The sequence below is a fragment of the Vombatus ursinus genome, unplaced genomic scaffold (genome assembly GCF_900497805.2).
Source record: "Vombatus ursinus unplaced genomic scaffold, bare-nosed wombat genome assembly UNPS02014924.1, whole genome shotgun sequence".
Taxonomy (NCBI): domain Eukaryota; kingdom Metazoa; phylum Chordata; class Mammalia; order Diprotodontia; family Vombatidae; genus Vombatus; species Vombatus ursinus.
In genome coordinates, this window is record NW_020954702.1 from 6,273,313 (window position 1) to 6,296,434 (window position 23,122).

Sequence of the window (23,122 nt, forward strand, 5' to 3'; positions counted from 1 at the left end):
TCCAAGCCTTTAGGTCAAGAACTCACTATTGACAAATATTGCTGGGATAACTGGAAAGCACCTTGGCAGAAACTAGGCAAAGACCAACATCTTATACCAAGAAAACCAACATCATATACCAAAAAAAAAATCAAAATGGGTACATGATTTAGACATAAATAAAGGGTGATATCATAAGCAAATTAGAGGAACATGGAAAATTTTATCTGTCAGATCTTTGAACAGGGGTAGACTTCATGACCAGACAAGAGATAGAGAGTATTGCAGGAAGTAAAGTGGATAGTTTTGATTACATTTAATTAAAAAGGCTTTGCACAAACAAACAGCCAAAATGAGAAGGATGGCAGGAAACTGGGGGAGGGAGGTGATTTATAGCAGATTTCTCTGATAAAGGCCTCATTTCTTAAATATATAGGGAACTGAGCCAAATTTATAAAAATAAGGACCATTGCCCAATTGGTAAATGGTCATAGGTTATGAATAGTCAGTTTTCAGAAGAAGAAATCAAAGCTAACTATAGTTACGTAAAAAAAGCTCTAAATAACTGCTTATTAGAGAATGCAAATTAAAACAGTTTTGAGGTACTACCTCACTTAACAGACAGGCTAAAATAACAGATAAGGAAAATGACAAGTGCTGGAGAGCTTATGGAAGAATAGGGATACTAATGCACTGTTGGTGGGGCTGTAAACTGGCCCAACCATTCTGGTGAAGAATTTGGAGCTGTGCCCAAAGGACTATCAAACTATGCTTGCCCTTTGGCCCAGCAATACCACTACTAGGTCTGTATTCCAAAGAGGTCAAAGAAAAGGGAAAAGGACCTATATATACAAAAATATTTATAGTAGCTCTTTTTGTGGTGGCAAAGAATTGGAAATCGAAGGAAAGCCCATCAATTGGGAAATGACTGAATAAGCTATGGTATATGATTGCAATAAAATACTGTTGTGTTATAAGAAATGACGAGAAGGATGATTTCAGAAAAACCTGGCAAGACATATATGAATTGATGCAAAGTGAAGTGAGCAGAACTGGGAGAACATTGTATACAGTAACAGCAATATTATGATGGTGATGAACTGTGAAAGATTTAGCTGCTCTGATCAATACAGTTATCCAAGACAGTTCCCAAAGGACTCATGATGGAAAATGCCATCCACCTCCAGAAAGAACTGATGAACTTGGAGGGCAAATTGAAATATAATTTTTTTACTTTCTTTTTCTTGTCTTTTTTTTTTCTTTGCAACATAGCTAATATGGAAATATGTTTTGCATTATTTCACATGTATAATTGATATGTAGCTTGCTTTCTCAATGGCTGGGAAAGAGGCTGTAGGGAAAAAGAGAATTTGGAACCCAAAATTTAAAAAAATAAGTGTTACAATAAATAAATAATAAAAGTTTTTTTTGAGGAAGGGGAGGAGGACGGGACCTGTATAGGATAACAAAAAAATTCGTCAAATATTTGATACATAATGTACCTAGAAATACACAAGATCTCTATGCCAATAACTGTAAAACTAAAAACACCAAAAATAAAGGAATACTTAAATGAAAACTTGAGGTATGTTAAATTTTCTTTTCTCTTTTTTTTTCTTACTATTTGTTATATAAGATGGCTCTCAAGGAGACTGCAGAGGGAGGGATACCTGGAAAAAATTTTTGTCATAAAAGATATTGAAAACTTATTTTTAAGAAAGCATTGAAAATCAATGTTAGCTAAAAGAAAAGTTATACTTGATGTTGACTTACTTAGAGTTTTGTGTCATCTCCAAATGTAGTAAAACTCAAAAATGCTCATACCTTTTGACTTGGTAATTCCATAGTTTGGAATATGCCTTGAAGGTTTTACATTCCACCATCCCACCCCCCAAAAAAGGGAGGGGAGCAGGGCTGAATTACCTATTCAAAGATTTTTGGAGCAACATTTTATGTAATAGCTAAAAACTAGCAGATACCTAAATGTCTAACAGTTGGCATGTTAGTGTAATGATTTACTTTAATATGATTAAGAGCAAAAAGTAGGAGGAATACAGGGAAATTTCGAAAGATGTTTATGAAATAATATATAATATAAAATGAAAAAAGCACAGCTAGAAGAATGGAGTATATGCTATGATTATATGAGGGAAAGTAAATGGGAATAAATTGAGATTCCTGATGGGTAGAAATTTAAAGAGAGTTTAAAAGGGAGTGAAAAGGTGTTACTACAGTCATTGAAATTAAGTATAAATAGTTACTATGAAGCCTTTTCATTGTATTTATGTTTGATGTTAAGTTTTGCATAAAACATTTCCTTTTTTAAATCTTTTCTTACTTTAGACCTAAATACTAAAACTTAAATACACAATGAGAAAAGGAAAAGAAACATTATAAACTTGAATATTAAAACTTAAATACACATTAAGAAAAGAAAAAAAGTCATGTGCACAGCAGAAAGTAGGAGAGTATTCAAAATATGTAGCAATAAATTTCCTTTTCAAGAAAGCCTATGTAATAAATACTATGCATTGTGTTGAGAGCTGTCCTTCTTTGCTTCCTTGTGATTTTTCTTTTGTTCTCTGCTGTGCACTTTTTACTTTGTTCTTTTTTCCTCCTGTCCCCCCCATGAGGCTACAATTAAGTGTGGATATATTTATATGTAGATATATATGTATACACACACACATATATATATATATACACATATATATACATACATACATAGATATATAAATATATGCTTTCCCTAACAAATTCTACTCCTGATCTTTGTTTTTATGTTTATGTGTATCTCTTATTTTCCTATCCCTCCTGACTCCTCTACTTTACTTCTGTCTGCCACCTTGCCCTCCTATTACTTAACCTACCCTCTTACCCCTGTCCCTCTCTTATCCTCCCATTACCATAAATCTAAACACCCTTCTATATCCCCCCTTTAGGCTATTCCCACACCTTCCCCTCTAGAGATCCCTCCCTTTTCCTCTCCCCCCACCCTATCCCCTTAGTGATTTATTTCTTTCTGAATTTAGAAGACTTTTATACTCCTCTAGATATATATGTATTGTTCCCTCTTGAACCCATTCCCCATGAAAGTAGATTTCTAGAATTCCTCTGTGTCAGTTCTTCCTCTTGCACCTCATTTGTATGAGAAAATTACTCTTTTTAACGGTTCCTAAACGGTTTTACTTTTTTTAAAAGTCATATCAGATTTACTCCAATCATTTTTATGAATTACTCAATTAATAATAACAATCTTAGATATACATTTTACATACATAAAAGGTGAACAGTCTGTCCCTATTGAGTCCTTTATAATTAATCTTTGATATGTACCTTATATTTATTTCTCTTGGCTCTTGTATGTCAAATGTATTAAGTTCAGGTTTTTTTTTTTTTTAAGACAAAGTCCTGAAAGTCTGACAGTTCATTAAATGTTCATTTTTTTCCCTTCATTCAGGATTATACTTAACTTTGCTGGGTATGATATTTTCAGCCAGAACCCCAGTTCTTTTGTTCTTTGGTATATAGTGTTCCAGGAGCTGTGGTTCTTTAGTTTGGGTCTTGCGTGATTCTCTTTGTGAGAATTTAAACTATTAAAATTTTTTTTTTCTTGTTGCTTGTAAACCCTTTGAGCTGGGGGTTTCAGAATTTGACTATGATATTCCTGTGCGTTTTCCTTGTAGGATGTTTTTCAAGGGTGATCGGTGGATTTTTTTCTGTTTCTACTTTCCCTTCTTGTTCTAATGCTTCAGAACAATTTTCTTTAATTATTTCTTGTATTTATTGTATCAAGATTCTTTTTTCGATCATAGCTTTCAGGTAGTCTTGATTATTCTTATGTTTTCTCTTGATCTGTTCTTCAGATCACTTGTTTTTCTTATGAGATGTTTCACATTTTCTTCTATTTTTTCATTCTTTATATTTTATTATTTCTTGATCTCTTATAACTTTACTGGCTTCCCCTTGCCCAATTCAGATTTTCAGAGTCGTTTTCTTAAGATTCTGGATCTCCTTTTCTGATTGGTTGACTTTGTTTTCATAATCTTCTTGTTTTTCTTAGATTGTTCTTTTTTTGGTTTGTTTTTGTTTTTCCTCAATCTCGCTCATTTGATTTTTAAAGTCTTTTTTAAGTTCTTTGAATTCTTTTTGGGCAGGCGACCATTTGACATTACTCTTTGGGGTAGAAGAGGGTTTCTTTGCTTCCATATCCTCCTGAAGACGAACCCCATTCTTCTCTATTCCCATAGAGAACTCTCTATGGTTAGTCTTTCTCCTTTGCCTGTGCATTTTTTTTTATTTGTAGCAGCTTAGTTTTTGTAATCCCCTCTAGTCCTGGGGTATGGGGAATGGTACCTCTGGCCTCAGATTCTTCTTCAGTTTTCTGCTCTGCCCCGGAATGTGAAACCAAGACCTCCAGCCTCCTGTAAGTGCCCACAGCCGGCAGCGCCTCTGCCTCACTGCTTCTGCATTCACTGGGTGTGTGCTAGTTCTGGTGTTGCTTGTCAGCAGAGGTACACTTGGTCTGCCCCAACTCAGGTGCTCAACTGCCCTCACTGTCATTCTTGGGGATAAAAGTTCCTGTGACTGGGACAGAGGCAGCCTCCCTACCCAGTTAACCCCAGGGCTTGTTGCTTGTTGTTTAAGTGAGCCCAGCCTGGAGGTGTTTACTTTTCACAGGGACCAAACTTCTTCCTGGGATTTTTTCTTAGATATTCTCAGATTGTCTCAGGGGGACCACTGTTCTGTCACTACTCTTATTTATTTTTACTGTTCTGTATTTGCCCTGAGGTGCTGTTTTATCTGTTTTGTGGGGGAAAATCCTGAGAGCTTAGAATTTTCTGACCTACTCTACCATCTTCCCTTTTCCATTTCTTTTAAATAAAGAAAAACATTGGCTTAAATACTTGATGAGTCATTTGAATCACAAAATCTTAAAATTTTGGGACTGAATGATCTAGCCTAATTTTAACAATAAGAAATCTGAGGCCTAGAGTTTTAGTTGATTAATCCAGTGTCACCCATCTCCTTATTGAAAATCCAATGTGTGATCCAGGTTTCTTGATCATAATTTTCTATCCATCATGTTCTAGCTATTTCCTAATTTCTGAGACCACCCCTTCAATTTGATGTAAGGGCAATCCATTTTTCCTAAATAATGTAGTATATGTATTAATTAATTAATTAAGTTTGCCTTTATAATGAGGCCTTGAGAGAGGGTTCAGTTATATTTTGGTGCTATATCAGCATCCTGCTCTTAAAAGATACCTTATTTATTGTTCTTTTTTTTCCCCATCACAGGATCCCCAGGCATGGATGATAGCTTTAGCAGTCTCTACAAGACAACATTTGATAACATGACTAATTACTTGAAGAAAAAAGAAGAAAGAGTACAGCAGCAGTTGGAGAAAAAGAAGAGAAGGAAGAATCCCTGACTAGGTCTTAAAAGGCAAACAGAAAAGAAATGAAAGACACCCATGTGACAGTTATTTCCCTAGTCATTTGAAGGTCATAGGATCATAGATTTAAAGCTTGAGTACTGTAGGGGTCATCTATTCCATCCTTCTTATTTTATGGATCAGAAAATAGGTTCAGTGAAGTTTTGATTTGTCCAAGTTCACACAGGTAGAAAGTGACAGTTGAGATTTGAATACTAGTTCTGTAAATCCAGTACTTGGTAAAAATTCAGGTGGGCAGAAATCATGTTTTACATTGACTTACTCTCCTTTCCCCCATCATATTTGAAAAAGAAAATGGTGTAAACTATTTGTATCTCCTAAACTTGGCGGTGGTTAGTGCTATTCAGATCTAGGAAGGCACTTGAATCAAGCTGTTTGGGATAAAATGGCAGTATCCTTTGTTAAGAGGAAATGATATTGTGCCTATGGTCCTTTATTGTATATATATTTTATCCTCCAATTGAGGGAAGAAATAAAGTTTGTAAGTTTAACTGAAGATGTTATAAATAATTGTAGTACAAGTACAAGGCCTGTTATCTTCTTTTTTGAAGGTAGTAATCTGGGACCCCTTGCTTCTCACCAGGTTAGATGTGCTATTTTGGGTCATCAGCTATTAAAAAAACTCAGCCTCCTGAACTCCCACCAGTACGTCTCTGAGCCAGACTATACAAGATGCACAAATTTCAAAGTAGGGGCATTAAATGAAAACGGTAATAAAGTAAATAATGAGGAATTGAATGAAAGTTCATTTCTTAATTTCAAAATATATTTTTTGACATATCACTAATTTGTTTATTTGAGAGACTGATATAACCCATCACCTTCACATTAAATATTATTTTAGATATTGGTAATTAATTTTATATGTCTGAAGAGATCTTTTGGGTAGAGTGGTGAAAAGTAAGGATAAATTGATCCTTTTTTTTCTGAACTTGACAAACATGAACAAACAGATATTTACATAAAACAGTAAAAACAGGTTGCATGCAAAACTGCATGTCTCCATTATATGCAGTTTGCATTTCTTTTAAAAATGTATTTAATAAATGCAACATTAATTTCAAAGATGTCCTGGTTGTCCATGTCTCCTTCCTAATCTTTTCTTATTCTTTTTTTATGTATTTTCTTTTCTTCTTTTTCTAGTAAAAAGTCTCTCTCTCCAAAAATCTCTCTGCCTATTAAAAAAAAAAACAAAACATCATCCTTATAACAGTTATGCATGATTTAGCAAAACAAATCCATATGTTAGCCACGTCTGACAATTTGTAAAGATTGATGAAAATTGTTTTCTTTAAAATGTATATGAAGAATTGGGATTAAAAAACAATAGGGAGCCAGTAAGGAATATATTCACTTTCCCCATTGTGAACTTGTGAAATTGGCTTCTTGAATCTAAATGTAAGACTTTATGGTTATCCCTGTTGAATTTATTCTAATCAAAGCCCTGAGTGAAACAAGACTGGCAAGTGAAGCCAGCTTATTGAAGTCAGAGGTGGATACACGTGTTTTGGAGTGACTGCAGTGAAAGGAAGTGCTGTGAAGCTGGTATAGGTTTTGTAGTGAAAACTAATCTAGTCAACAAGCTTGTATGCCTACCAAAAGGAGTGAATGACAGACTCATGACGATGAGATTACCATTTGTAGGGAAGCATCATGCCACCATTGATGAACCCTGAGGTCAGAGAAAAATTTGTTGACCTGGAGACCTTCATCATCAGTGTGCCAACAGAAGACAAGCTTATAATTCTGGATGACTTTAATGTGAGAGTAAGCACAGACCACCAGACATGGCAGGGAGTCCTTGGAAGGAATGGAGTTAGAAACAGTGACAGCAGCAGTCACTTATTACTGAAGACCTGTGCATCTCATGTTCTTGTCACCAAGACTGTCTTCCATTACCTAAATGCAATAAAACTTTGTGGATGCACCGTTGCAGCAAACATTGTCATTTAATAGACCATGTCATTGTAAAGAGAAGAGACAGACGGGATATGAGAGTGACGGAGGCAACATATAGCGCAGAGTGCTAGACTGATCATAGGCTTATCCTCTCCAAGCTAAATATTCACATTAAAAGAAAGTGGCAGCCCAAAGGCAAGATGACTGATGGAAGACTTAATGTCAGCAGATTAGAGTTCTTCTCTCACATGACTTGGTTGCTGATTTGGAGGGAAAGTTGAGCCAACACACAGTTGGCAACAGTGGAACAGGAAAGGAGTCAGCTGCTTTCAGAGATGTGGTGTACAGCGCTGCGTTTACTCATCTTAGCCAGATCACTCAAACATGGAGATTGTTTTGACAAAAATGATGGGGAAATTCAGTAGCTGTTCAATGAAAAGCGAGAAGTCCAGGGCGTTTACCAGCAGGATAGTTTGTCTCCAAGAAGACTACATTTAACTCCATCAAAAGTAAAGTGCTAGTGAAGCTTAGAGAGATGCAGGATTCTTGGCTCAGTAAGAAGGCAGATGAAATTCAGTTTTATCCTGATGGTAACAACCCAAGTGGTTTTATGATGCCCTGAAGGCTGTTTCTGGGCCAAAGACCTATGGTGCGTCTCAACTACTCAGTGCTGATGAAGCTGCATTGATTAGGGATAAGGCCACGATCCTGGAGAGATGGGTTGAATGCTTCCATAACGTTCCCAACAGATCATCATCAATCAATGCTGAAGTCATTGACCGTATCCATCAGGTTGAAATTAATTCCTCTCCAGCCAAACTTCCAGCTGAAGAAGAGGCTTTTTGAGCGCCATTAATGCTCCTCTCATGTGGCAAAGTGCCTGGTGCTGATTCTATTCCATCTGAGATTTATAAGGTGGGATGTCCACTGCTCATACAAAAGCTGACTGAAATCCCCTAGATTATAGAGCAAGATGAGGTTATTCCCCAGGAGTTCAAGGATGTCTCCATTGTGCATCTCTGTAAAGGTAAAGGAAATAAATTGTCCTATGACAATCACAGGGGGTTCTCTCTCTTAGTCATTGCTGGTAAGATTCTTGCCAGAGTCCTTCTTAATAGCCTGATCCTTCGCCTGAAAGATGGTCATCTACCGGAGAACCAGTGTGGCTTTAGAAAGATATGGTGTTTGCTGCCTGACAACTTCAGGAGAAATGCCAGGAGCAGAACAGAGGTCTGTACACAACATTTATCGATCTGACCAAGGCCTTTGATACTGTCAGTTGTAAGGGCTTGTGGAAAATTAGGTCCAAATTTGATTGCCCAGAGAAGTTCATCAGTGTTGTATGTCAGTTTCATGATAGACTGCATGCCTGGGTTCCAGATGGTGAGTGATGCTCTCGCACCAGTGGAGTGAAGCAAGGCTGTGTGCTTGCTGCCATGCTTTTTAGCATGATGTTTTTAGCCATGTTGTCAGATGCCTTCATCGAGGATGAAAACGGCGGGTATCAAGGTCCGCTACCACACTGATGGTAAATTATTTAACTTGAGAAGACTATAAGCTAAAACTAAAGTGGAGGGAGAGTTGGTGCATGATTTTTTTGTTCACAGATGATTGTGCACTCAATGCACTCTGAAGCTGAAATGCAGCAAAGTATGAATTGGTTCTCTGCTGCTTGTGCTAGTTTTGGCCTAACAACACCAAGAAAACACAGGTTCTCCACCAGCCAGTACCACACCATCATATGTGAAGACATTGGTTACAGCAAATGGAAAATTTTTGAATATTGCGGATAAGTTCACTTACCTTGGCCGTATAGGTTCCACGGATGTCCACGTAGATGATGAGGTTGACACATAAATTTTTTTTTTTTTTTTGCCTCAGTGTGAAAGGGGATTGATAGCCATCCGCTTTTGAGGTTTTTTGTCCTGGCTCCAGTGTGAGGGACTTATTGGGCACTCCCTTAATAGTGTAATAAAAAGGTTTATTTCTTTCTTTTTAGTAAAGAGTATTTTATTTTTTCCAATTATATGTACAGATAGATTTCAACACTCATTTTTCATAAGATTTTGAATTTGAAATTTTTTCTCCCTCCCTTCCTCCCATCTCCCCCAGGATGGCAAGCAGTCTGATGTGCAGTCATATAAACATATTTCCACATTAGTCATGTGAAAGAAGAAACAGAACAAAAGGGAAAAACCACACCAAAAGTGAAAATAATATGCTTTGATATGCATTCAGGCTCCATAGTTCTTTCTCTGGATGTGGATAGCATTTCCACATGAGTCAAAAAAGTCAATGAGTCGACATTTCCACATGAGTCAAAAAGATCTATTTCGTGGTTAACTAGGCCATCTAATCATTCTGCAAAGCCCCTTGGATTTTGTGAATGCTGTTAAGATTCTGTAAGCTGAACCTTGAAATTAGAGCAAGATGCTGCAAAGTGGTGGTGAAGTAGTTTGGATAGAGTGCAGGATTTGGAATAAAAAAGATGATTTCACCTGCCTATGTGGGTGGTCTGGGCAAGTTGCTTAATCTCTTAGCCTCAGTTTCCTCATTAAATCAAAAATGTATAATAGCATTTGCTTCAGGGTTATTATGAGAGTCAAATGTGACAATATGTGTGAAGTGCTTCACAAACCTTAAAGTGCTGTATACATGCCAGTTATTGTTAACTACTAGTGTATTTCTTGAGAACGGGCTCTGGGGCAGCTAGGTAGCACAGTGGATAGAGCACCGGCCCTGGAGTCAGGATGACCTGAGTTCAAATCCGGCCTCAGACCAAACACTTGACACTAGCTGTGTGATCCTGGGCAAGTCACTTAACCCCAATTGCCTAAAAAAAAAAGAGAGAGAACAGGGGCTCTTAAACTTTTTTTGTGTGGTTGTAGTTCCCTTTGGCACTTTTGTGAAGCCTATGGACCCCTTGTTAGAATATTTTTAAATTTCATAAAATAAATACATAGAATCATAAAGGAAGTCAATTATTTTGAAATGAAGTTATCAAGATATTTTTTAAAACAGTTTTTGGTCCCCGTATTAAGAACTTCGGTTCTAGAGGAAACGATATTGAGCACACAATGAGCCCCTTACGTGGCCAAGACTAACACTTCTAAATGGAAGTAGTCCACCCATCTTAATACTGGGGCTGAGATTAACACTTCAAAATTAGACCTGAAAAGGGTTGAGGAAAAGATACAAACAGCATCACCAGGGAGTGTAGGGTACAATGGTCTTCTATCTATGGCAGGAAGATGGAAAAACCCACAGTGATAGGATTCCCTAGACACATACTTAAGACCATCTAAAGTAGTTTTGTTGTTAAGGCCTCAGGCCAACCTTTGCTGGGTTCATGATAATTCAAATAGCTAGTTGGCAGCTTCTTGATTGTAGCTCTAAAGGTGTTTTATAGGGAACGGAAGGGTCCTGTTATAAGTGGGTCTGAGGTCACGGAAATACATCAAGCAGCTAGAAAACTGGAAGTTTCTAGCTTGGATATTTCTAGACTTTAAAGATCCAGATATCAAGTGGGAATAAGGGGGTACCAAGCAGAAAAGGGGAACATGGCTAGACAGTCCCTCAGTAATTATCTCTGAGTTCAATCATTTCTGCACAGAAGTCTCCCAAATCTGTATAATGAATTCTGTTCTTATCCTGAAATTTGTTTTGAATAGAGAAAAAGCAGGCCAGAAAAATCAGATTTTTTTTTTTTTTTGGTGAGGCAATCGGGGTTAAGTGACTTGCCTAAGGTCACACAGCTAGTACGTGTCAAGGGTTTGGTCTGAGGCCGGATTTGAACTCAGGTCTTCCTGACTTCAGGGCCGGTGCTCTATCCACTGTGCCACCCAGCTGCCCTGAAAAATCAGATTTTTGCAGACTATAATCACACATTGTTAGATCTGTGCTTTAGGAAGACTTGGTGTCTGTGTGCTGGATAGGCTAGAAAATAGAATGGAAACAGACCAGTTACACTATTACAATAGTGCAGGCAAAGGGTCTGAATGGCTTGAACTAGGATGGTAGCTTTGGCATTAGAGAAAAGTGGAGAAATTTAAGATATTGCGGGTAGACTGTAAAAGATATGTTAGTGGGGGGCCTAACTCAAACTAGTATCCTGCAAATTCAGGTTTGATGTTGGAATGAAATGAGGCACTTGGGTTATTCAGCAATTAACAAAAGGCTTACTTAGCCATAGCATAGAAAGGATATTCAAAAAGAAGATATTAGACTTACTGTGGGTAGATGTATCTTTCCCCCTCTCCACCCTTGTCTCCATATGCAAAGGCATCTGGTCAAGAGGGCAGGATGTGGTGACTCTTGTGGTTTTGGAACATCTGACAAATCTGAAGGGCCTTAACTCCATTTGATGGCCTTTTAAGTCCTTAGGTGGACAGGAAGCTACATCAATATGGCCTTTAAGTCCCAACTAAAATTTCATCTTTTTTTTTTAACTTTTAGAGCTTTATTAAAGCACTATATAGATTTTGAAAAAAATACTAACTTTTCCCCTGATCCCCAATTATTTAAAAATCAATAAAAGTAAAGTGACATTTCCAAAATGAGTGTTTGGGAAATATCTTCTAAATATGATTACAATTCATGTGGAGAATGCAAGGGAAGGAAATGGTTTATTATTTCAGTTTTGCCTGACATTTCACAGAAAATCTTTAATTTAACAAAAATAATATTTCTCAGAAAAAAATTTACACAAATATCTACCCAACAGGGTTGGTTTGAGGAAAGTGTTTTGTAAACTTTATAGCACTATATAAATGTCAATTATTACCATAAAACATTAAACAGATCTCAAAATATATGTTTAATGAAGATATTGCTATAGTTTGTGTAAAAACCCAGAAATCACAATACATTGCCACTCCATCTTACGTAGGACTTAACAGTTCATAAAGCACTTTCACATACATTATCTCATTTGATCTTCCCAAAAGTCCTGTGTAGGGTAAAGAAGGTAGTATTTTATTAAGAAACAAAACATTATCCTAAATAGTATTTATTGAAGAAGTAAAAATGGAAATCTAACTTCCAAATAGTAAATTTCTCATAGTGGGAAGGAGAAAGTGTAAGATTTCATGCTCTCCTTTCCTCCTATTCCTTAAAAAAATTTACTATCTGATGGTTGGATTTCAATTTTTATATTCTTCATATCCCATTTAATGGAAACATCTAAGAAAAAGGTATAGTATGCTGGAAAATCTCATCTTTTACAAGAAGGCTTTCCCATCGTCTTTTTACTACGAATGCCTTCCTCTGTTAATTATTTCCTATTTATCCTTCATATAGCTTGCTTTATACATATTTGCATGTTGTCCTTCCTAATAGATTGTAAGATTTTTGAGAGCAGAAGTTGCCTTTTACCTCCTTTTGTTTCCCTAGCACTTGTGCTTGGCAACATATTAGGCGCTTAATAAATGTTGATTGGCACACCAGAACCCTGTCCTCTTGGCCAATCAAATCCCATACACAGTTTTGTCATCCTCTAGAGACCAATTAGTGTAACCTATGTTAGGGAGGTGGGGTGGGGGAGAGGAGGAGAGGGAAGGTAGGTAGTGATCCTATCACAACTGGATCCCTGATTTAATGTGGGAGCTAGAAGGTGAGGAAAGAGTTTAAGCATTATTCATGAGGCCATGAACCTGAATGACTTGAAAGATGGTAACACCCTCAACAACCAGGGAAGTTCAAAGGAGCATGCAGATGGGGAAAGGTGACCTTTGTTTTGGTCGTGGGTTTGAGATACTGATTAGAATCCTCACTGAGACTTCCAGCAGGTAATTAAGTTCATTATGGAAATTTGAAAGAGAGATGAAGTTTAAAAAAAAATAAGGACTTGTTATATAGGTTTGGGAGTTATCTATATCTAGTTGAACCCGTGGGTGCAGATGAGATTATCTAGCTTGAATGTAAAGTGGGAAGATGGCTCAGGTGACTTTGAGGGAGGTATATGCTAAAAGGACAAGAGATGGAGATTAAAAAGGAAATGTCAGATAGGTAAGAGGAGAACCAACCCTTGGTTGCAGAATCCAAAGGAAGAGAGATTGTTCCAAGTATATCTACTTGTCCCTCCATTTTCTTTTCTTTCTTTGAATCAATAAAACAGAACAAGCCATACCTAAGCTCTGAGTTTGTCTTTCTGTGACCCTTGAAGACCCCTGGTCTAAAGCAAAACTAACTTCCTGATAATGAAGGAAAAGATTAAAAGTGGGTCAGGGAAGAGAGAAGGAAGGAAAAACAAAGAACTTTAGAATTTTAGGGGTGGTACCTAAAATTTATCTTAGGCAATTGGGGAATTATTAAATATACTGTGGTGTATGAATGCAACGAAACATTCTTGCATCATAAGAAATGACAAGAGTGAGAGAATAGGTGAGTAAGCATTTATTAAGCACCTACTATGTGCCAGACATTGTTTCAAATTCTTTACAAATATCTCATTTGATCATCATAACAATCTTGTGAGGTAGGTGCTATAATTCCAGAGGCAGAGGTAAAGTGACTTGCCCAGGGTCACACAGATAAAAATGTCTGAGGCTGCCTTTGAACTCAGGTCTTCCTCACTCCAGGTCTAGAGCTCAATCTCCTGCCCAATCCCATAGTCATTTTATGCATCTCTTGAGTATTGTGTTTTTTATCTGTGATCTCTCTCTCTCTCTCTTTTTTTTTTTTGGCTAGGCAATGGGGTTAAGTGACTTGCCCAGGGTCACACAGCTAGTAAGTATCAAGTGTTTTGTCTAAGTCCAGATTTGAACTCAGGTCCTTCTGAATCCAGGGCCAGTGCTCTATCTACTCCACCACCTAGCTGCCCCTTGAGTATTGTGTTTAAATGTCAGATTTTCTATCCGGCTCATGCTTTTCATCAGGAATGCTTAAAAGTCCTTTATTTCATTAAATATCCATTTTTCCCCCTGAAGGATGATATTGTTTTTCTGGTTAGATTATTCTTGGTTGTAATCCTTGCTCCTTTGCCTTTGGGAATATCATATTCCAAGCCCTCTGCTGCTGGAGCAGAGGGAAGCTGCTAAATCTTGTGTGATCCTGACTATGGCTTCATAATATTTGAATGGTTTCTTTCTGGCTGCTTGCAACAATTTCTCCTTGACCTGGGAGCTCTGGAATTTAGCTAGAATTATTCCTAGGAGTTTTTATTTTGGGCACTCTTTCAGGAGGCAATCAGTGTATTCTTTCAGTTTCTATTTTACCCTCTTCCTAGGATTTGGGGTTGTTTTCCTTGATAATTTCTTAAAATATGATGTCTGAACTCTTTTCATCATGGCTTTTAGGTAATCCAGTAATTTTAAAATTATCTCTCCTAGATTTTTTTTATCCAGTTTATCCAGTTTTTCCAATGAGATATTTCACATTTTCTTCAATTTTTTCATTCTTTTGACTTTGTTTTATTGTTTCTTAATGTCTCATGGAATCAGTTCCTACTTGCCCAATTCTAATTTTTAAGCAATTATTTTCTTCAGTGAGCTTTTGTACTTCTTTGTTCAATTAGCCAATTCTGCTTTTTAAGGAGTTATTTTCTTTAGTGAATTTTTGTGCCTCTTTTACCGTTTGGCCAATTCTATTTTTTTAAGGTGGTATTTTCTTTAGCATTTTTTTTGTGTGTGTGTATGTACCTCTTTTACCAAGCTGTTAATTCTCTTTTCATAATTTTCTTGCATTACTCTCATTTCTTTCCCCACTTTTTCCTTTACATTCATCTCTAATTCTTTCAGGAATCCTTTTTTTTTTTCAGCCAAAGACAAGGTTTATTAGAACATCCATCATATTGGGCAGACTCTTGAGGAGTCTGAACATTAGAAAGTTATTGGCTCCATTATAAGAATCTGAGCAGTGACTAGATTTTAAGAATCTAAGCATCTTAATGGAGACAAGATGGACCTTATATACAGAAAGACTATGGGAGGGATCTATGAATGGCCAAGTAGTCTATGAGGTAATAGAACTCCAGGGACCTGGATCCAGTGGCCAAGGGAGAATGGAGGCTAGATAGGATTAAGGGTGGGAAGTGGCCTGGGGTCATAGGGAGGTAAGACAATGGAGGACTAGGCAAGGTTAATCTAATTGAGAGATTGGGTGTAGCCACAATGAAAGGCCAGTTGATGAGATTATAGCCTCAGGCGAAAGCCAGAGACTTGGCCTAGTGGGAAAGTCCAGGGTTTTTCCTTTCTGGGGTCTAGATCCCAACCTCATCATTCCCCCCCAAAACAAATGAGACCCAAATTCTTTTGGGGTAAGGGGCAAAGGTCTTGGCTTCTGAAACTGCTTCCTGCTGGCAAGGGGCATAGAGCTGTCCCTGCCTCGAGGGGGTCCTAAAGAGGAGGTTGACTGGAACCAAGCACAGGCTACATCCAGGGAATGATGGGGGGACATTGGCTGGTACTCACTGTTTGCTACCAACTGTAGGTGAATGGCCTGTAGTCTGGAAGACACAAAAGACTGCAGGGCCCAGATATAAAGCAGGGACTAGATTTAGGCCTCAGATACGAGAGGATAAAACATCCTTAGCTCTGTTTGGATTCAGATAATTCAGTTTTCCAACCATGCAGTATCAAATCCACCTCATAGCCAGTCTCAGGAATAGTCAGGTGGGTAACGTTCCCTTTCAAAGGAACGTAATCGGGAAACTGAGCCAGGAGGATTCCATCTTAGACTGAGGCTAAAACTGTCTTCTCAGCTTTTCTGATGCTGACTTTCCACCACTATCACATTCTCTCTGAGTAGCTTGTGGCATGTCTCAGATGGTGGATTATTGATTTATTGATGGGTTATTAAGATCCATTAGACAATTCAAAATAAAATCCCATGAGCTTTTACCTCACACAGCAAGTTTCACTAATCACAGCTTAGGAAAAGCTTTTCTAGGATTTACATCTCAAACTTAAATTTGTCCTGGTGTAAAAAGCCAATCATTAGAGATTATTTCTATATGATGTGGTTTAGGGGTTCAGGGTCCTGGGACCCCAAAATCACAACACATGGGTCCTGCCCAAAAGAATTTGACCCAAGCCTTCTTTCAGCCAAAGACAAGGTTTATTAGAACATCCATCATATTGGCCAGACTCTTAAAGAGTCTGTACATGGGAAAGCAGGGGCTAGATTTTAGGAATCTTAGCATCTTAATGGAGACAAGATGGACCTTATATACAGAAAGCCTATGGGAGGGATCTAGGAATGGCCAAGTAGTCTCTGAGGTAATAGAATTCCAGGGACCTGGACCACATGGCCAAGGGAGAATGGAGAAGTAGCCTGGGGCCATAGGGAGGTCCACAATGAAAGGTCAGTTGATGGGATTATAGCCTCAGGTGAATGCCAGATTTGGCCATGTGGGAAAGTCCAGGGTTTTTCCTTTCTGGGGCCCAGATCCCAACCCCATCACATATACTTGCAAATTCTCAGCAAGACAAAACCCAAACAAGCTTTTTGGCAAGTTTACACATTAAAACAATAACCAATGATAGCCAAAATATTTTAGTGGTAACCAAATTATGAAAAGTTGTGCAACATAACTGATAACAAGAAGTTCACCAATTTGAAACTTGAAACAAACCCATTACCAGTCAGGTGACTTCCATTTTGCTAAATGCATTTCCAAATTACTTTACACAAAGGATCAACATTTCATTAACAGTTAAAACTACAACTTTAAAGAGTGTGCTTACCCAAGTTCGGAGATTAGCTTCTTTACCTTGAGCAGGATGTGCTGAACTTGGGTGATACTTCTAGTAAAGGTTACCCCAGGGCCCAAGGCCATTGCCAGGGGGGCCCACACTGTAGCTTCTGCCCCTCTCCCTCCTTCCTTTCCCAGGTGGGGGAGGGTGAAATCAAAGGCCAGGGGTAAAGGGTGAAACTCTCTTCTCCTATGAGAGGGGTTAACAGATACCTCTTGACTCAAGGGAAGGAGGTGGGAGAAAGGAGTGACCAGGGTTATAAGGAGGAGTTTCAAAACTCCTTAATGATCAATCATAAAACCTCCAGAATCTGTCAAGATATTTTCAGCTATTCTAACTTTTCCCTGTAACCTCTATGAAGAAGGATTCGGAGGTGTAGAGGGAAGGGAGTAAGTAAGCCTCAGGGAACCAAAAAGCATCTGCAGTTTTTCCCAATTCCCTACTGCTGAGAGAATTGACAGAATTGGGCATACACTTCCAGATAGGGTGAACATCCTTGTCCTCTATGCTGCAGAAGGCGTACCCAGGTCCATGGCCTCAAACCGACCCAGTGGACCAAGAGCCTGAGAGTGTGAGGCTGAGTGTAAGACAGCCTAGTAACTATCTTCCCTAAAAGCACCTTCAAGCCTTGGTGCTTGGAGAACAACCCCAACGCAGAGAAAGAAAGGAGGGGTGGGGGAGGCTTACATACTTTCCAGACTTGACTGGAGAAGAACTTGGGGTTAGGCAGTTTCCCTGTACAGGCCACTAAAATGTTGAGGTTTAGGGGTGCTGGTCCCCAAAATCACAACATGCGAGTACTGCCTGAAAGAATTTGACCCAATCCTTCTTTCAACCAAAGACAAGGTTTATTAGAATATCAGTCATATTGGGCAGACTCTTAAGGAGTCTGAACATTAATAAGCTATTGGCTAGATTATAAGAATCTTCCTGAACGGTGGCTAGATTTTAAGAATCTAAGCCTCTTTCAGAAATTCTTGTTGGACATGTGTCCAATTTGCTTTTTTCTTTGAGACTTTGCCTCTTTTCATGTTGTCACTGATTTTGTGTCCTGATATTCCTTGCCACTATAATAACTTTTTATGATTAAGTACTTTTTTTGGTGGTTTGCTCATTTGTCCAGCTCATTTCTAGACTTTAAACTTTATGTTAAAGTTGGGCTCTACTCATCTGGGAGTAGGGGGGCCCTTTCCCAAGTCTGTAAATTTTCGGTGCTTCCAAGGTGGGTGCATCCAGTAAGAGGATGTAACCTCTCCTGGTCTGCACTCTGGCGTTTACCCAATAAGGCCCCCGATCCCTTGCAGCCACAAGTGTTAGCACTGCTCTAGGCCTTGAAACTGTGACCATGTTCCTTATTCCCCTGCAGCCACAAACGCTAGTGCTTCTCTCTGCACTGGAATCCAAAACTGCGTGTAAGCAATGGAATTGCCAAATAGAACCCTGTCACAGTGTCCACACAGGTCCCCAATTAGCTCAGGGTCCCCTGTAATCTCTGACTCATTGTCTGATCCCCTTATTGTCTCTGGGCTCAGAGTTCCTGAAGCTGCTGTTTCAGACCCTCCTAGGCCCACCGCTGCTGCCCCTGTGTACACTCCAGATAGCCCCCACCTCAGTGTCATAGGCCTTTCCTTCTGAAATCCTAGGTATTCTTGGGCTGGAAAAATGTTTCACTCTGAACTTCTTTTGGCTCTGCCACTCCAGAATTCTCTTTGAAGAGTTATTTTAAAGCTGTTTGGACAGGAATGTTGGGTGAGTTTGGCTGGATTATTGTCCCTGATCTGTCCTCTCGCCCCTCCTCATTCTGTTCTTTTTGCATTAAGTGAAGTTACTCCAGTTTGGTTTTATATTCAGTTTCCAATCTATTAAGGATCTCTTTTATGACCAAAATAAAAGAATTGAACTCACTGAGATTAAGATTGCTTTTAATACTATGAAGAATCAAAAGAGGCAATAGTTTCCCAGCAAGCTACTCTTTGGTGTAAAAGTACACTTGTAAATACCTAAAATTCCCTTGAGGACTGCAGATTCCTTGGAATGAATTTGTTGTAGAAAGGGTAGAATGTCATCAAGGACAAACTACATATCCATGTATTCCAAAATCTTTCCTAAGTGAACTAATGAATTTACATGAACAGCAAGGGAAGATGGAAGTAAACATGCAGTTTTAATTCTTGGTATAGAGTAATTTTTCATGCATGGATAGGCTTTGAGGTTTACAAAGTCCAGAACAATGTTTACACAGATATCTTGGATTTGAATCAAAGATTCTAAAGTTCTATAAATCATTGGTAGAATACTGTTCCTTATTTCATCTGGAAGTGTTTTAGATAGTAGCAAATTTGCCCCGCCCCTCCCCAATTTTTTTCTTTAGGAAAGTAAACAAAATCTCAATAGACTCTTCCTATTTAAAGATGGTCAACTTCAGGTAGAATTAACTTGACATACTCCTCTTTTGTACGGTCTTCAGAAATTGGTAAAACACTGGTCAGAATCAAAGCACATCATAGCACATCAGGGTTTATAAATTCTGAGGTTAAGCAAGGCAAAATTCTTTGTACTACCATACACTTGGGTGGTTTGGTCAGAACCTTTGTAAGTCCTTCAAAAAAACTGATTTCTAGAGATGATCTCTTTGTAATAAAAAAAATAAAAAAGCTACATCATCAAAGAAGGTAATCTTTGTCATTTGATCTATATCTGGTCTGACAAGTGGAGTTTTATTTAAAAGTAATTTTACATGTTCATAGTCTTACTCAGGTATATTCTATAGAGAACTGGATCCTAGATGAATTAACTGATCCAATTGCCTTCTGAAACACACACACACACACATATGTGCCTATATATGTATATCTATATATTTATATATCTTGCTTGTTGACTTCAAAGATAGATTTTTTCTTCTTTAAATATAGTATAAACAGTAGCTCCTAATGTTGTCTGACATTTCACAGAAAGTATGTATTCAGGAACCAAATATCCAGAATTTGGCAGGCATAATGATAATAAATTTGAATCCCATTCTTTACAAGGAAACAGTCTTCAGATGTATTGGTTGAAAATTATAAAAAAAAAAAATTTGAGCCCATTAGTTTCCAGCTCCAGCTTTATTCAACATATTTTTCCAGAGTAAGGTTTCCATGAACCATTTTCACACTGCTATATAAAAATGACAATTTTTCAGAAACTTGAAGTAAACTATATATTATTTCTACATCATAAAGTTTATAATCCTTAATATCAGTAGACACTGTGGAAGGCAAAGTTCCCCAGTTACCAAGAACATTGACTAAGCTTGCACATACTGGTCCTGTATAAATTACCAAGCAATTTGTGTTTGGTTGACCTTTTTTGTGCTGTTACAAATCTAAGCTAACCCATTGCCTCTTGTAGCTATATGCCAACCAATGTCAAACTCCTTGGTAAGTGAATTTTGCATTGTTGCACTGGTGACATCAGCTATTACTTTTCTCACGGTATTTTTCAACTTATTCAGCATGGACTCCATGACTGCAGTATTATACAATTTTAATTGTATAATTACAAGGGCAGTTCAAGAGCTTTCTCCCCCAGTGCTGCTACTCTGGTTACTCCATTTTTGCCACCACTGAGCTCTGGAAACCAGAAGGTGGGGAGGGGGAGGGGAAGGAAAAATGGTACAATTCTTTTTAAGGGGTCATAATAAAATCTACCTTCCCTGGTCATTGTGTGAGGTAGGGTAATTCCACCCCAGAGATGCCTGGAGATGTGCTGGAGTCAGCCTCTATGAGAGCCAATTGTTAATCAGTGTTTTTACACCTTGGAAACTGGCAAGCATTACATATCAGGGTTTGATTTAGTGTTCTGTGGATTGTTTAGACTTAAAGTGATGAAGACAATTTTAATAATGCAGATTAAACTTAAAACTGTGTTGTGCATTTTCAGAGACCTGGTTATTAAACATTCACTAGCATGCCTCTGCTAACAGCTAACTTGATCTCTACTAGCTAGCTTCTTTCCTGCCAAATGGAGGAGAAAATCTTACACAAATCTTATACAAAAGAGAGTCATGGCTAGCAGGAAAACATTTTTAACAGAACAATCACGTAAAACTTTAATTGGGGAAGCTATGCAGTTTAGTGTCAGGGGTGGAGAACCTGTGGCTTAGAGGCCACATGTGGCCCTCTAGGTCCTCAAGTGCAGCCCTTTGGTTGATTCCAAACTTCACAGAACAAATTACTTTAATAAAAGGATTTGTTCTGTAAAACTTGGACTCACCTCTAAATTTTAGGCAATAGAATACACAAGAGTAAAGCCGGCTTTATGACCCAGGAATCAGATGAAATCTCTTTTCAACCCGGGAGAGAAAGATCTCACCTGACTAGTTCATTCTTAGCATTCTCTGAGGGGTACAGGCACTGGAAATCAAGGGCTGTAATGGGATATTGGCTTTCCTCTCATGCCTGCAGCTGTCTCATATTTTGTTTCATTCCTCTTTCCTCACCTCATATTTCCCCTTTTCTGTTTCTCTCTTCCAGAAAGATCTTAGTTAATCAGGAGTCACATCTCCCTAGAGCTATGCATTGTCACAGGGCTGTCCTTCAGGGGACTTTTGAGCCTTCCCAGATGGAGGTTACACAATTAAATTCAATAGAGAGATAAGAATAACATAGTATAATTGGGTTAAAAAACCCAAAAACTTCATGAGTACAAAATAGGAGACATGGTTATGCACAATACATCTGCTGTATTGTGTTTAATTATGAGCACCACATTTTAGGAAGGATTTTGATAAGATGAACATCAGCCAGAAGACAGTAGCTAAGAAGGACAATGAAGGGTTGCTTGATTTTTGTCATATGAGAAGTACTTGAATGATGTACCTGGAGCAGAAAAGATTTTGGGTAGAAATTTTATCTGCCTTAAAGTATTTTAAAGGATTTTGTATGGAAAAGGGATTAGGCCTATCCTATTTGGCTTCATGACACAAAACTGGAAGCAGTAGGTTGCGACTTCAAAGAGGTCTGTTTGGGCTTGATGTAAGAAAAACTTCCTTTCAATTAGAGTTATCCTTACTTGAGAGATTCAATAAAGGCTGGACGATGTGTTACGATGCTGTGGCCTATTCTAGCCACCAGTAATTGCCTAATGGCCTATATCATAGATTTAAGATGCCCCAAAGTATAAAGTACTCAACAAATGACAGTGAATGAATACTTCTTTGTTCATTGAGCTTACAGCAAGTTTTAGAATCTGGAGATTAGCTCAGAAGAATTGAGTTGATAACAGAAATTCATTCTGTAAGCAAACTTATTGGAATCATTGTTGTTTGTTTTGCCATGAAGCCCTTAATGAGCTAATATGGAGGAATCTACCTCTGGGAAGGATTCTCAGAATTCAGCCAAGGCCACAGAAGTATTTCTGTATTTCTATAAGAACAATAAATCTGCAGTTAGACATAAGATAAAAAAGCAGAGGTGAGAGATAACAATTTTTGCTTCCTCACTAATCACTACTCTAGAATTCCTGGGAAGAGAAGAAAACTGATGAAATATCATGAACACATATCAGAAATGGAGCCTTTCCAGTACCAAAAGGGAAGTCTAAGGAGCCATCTTGGTTGTTTCTCCCAGTACCTATCACAAGTTGTCTGATTAGATAGACATAGCTATCTGGTGCCTTCAGACAGCTAATGGAGGCCCACCTTGACATAGGAACCCACAAATTTACAGCATCCCCCCATCTTCAGCCCTTTAGAGGCCTCTTTCAATCAATCAATCAATCAATCAATCAATATTTTTTATTAAGCACCAGTGTGCAAGTACTTTGCTAGGTGCTGGGAATACAAGTACAAAGATTGGAACAATCATTAAAAAAAGCTTACATTCTTATGGGCTGGACAAGTAGATATAAAAATAGATACAGCAGAATCACATGACCTAGACACATTCTCCAATCCTCATGCATCTCCAAAATAGGAATTATGCGCAAGAAATAAAGCTAAGAAATCAAGAACTCTAATAAGATAACCTGATTAACAGCAGAAAAGGCTGATCCCTAATTTTCTCACTCAGCACCCCTACCAAACATGTTATTCTTGTAGAACTGCACCAG

General features: G+C 38.1%; 1 protein-coding gene and 1 pseudogene across 3 annotated transcripts in view; one reads left to right on the forward strand and one right to left on the reverse strand.

Moving 5' to 3' along the window:
* The window catches only part of WDR4 (WD repeat domain 4), a 56,319-nt gene extending 50,390 nt beyond the window's left edge, over window positions 1-5,929 (forward strand). For all 3 annotated transcript variants that reach the window (XM_027843575.1, XM_027843576.1, XM_027843577.1), the window contains one exon: window positions 5,281-5,929. In XM_027843575.1, coding sequence (XP_027699376.1) covers window positions 5,281-5,414 — 134 coding nt within the window. In that variant the 3' untranslated portion in view covers window positions 5,415-5,929. The remainder of the gene's footprint in view (window positions 1-5,280) is intronic.
* A 12,817-nt stretch (window positions 5,930-18,746) lies between these two features.
* LOC114029278 lies at window positions 18,747-22,843 on the reverse strand (annotated as a pseudogene).
* Window positions 22,844-23,122: the final 279 nt, after the last annotated feature.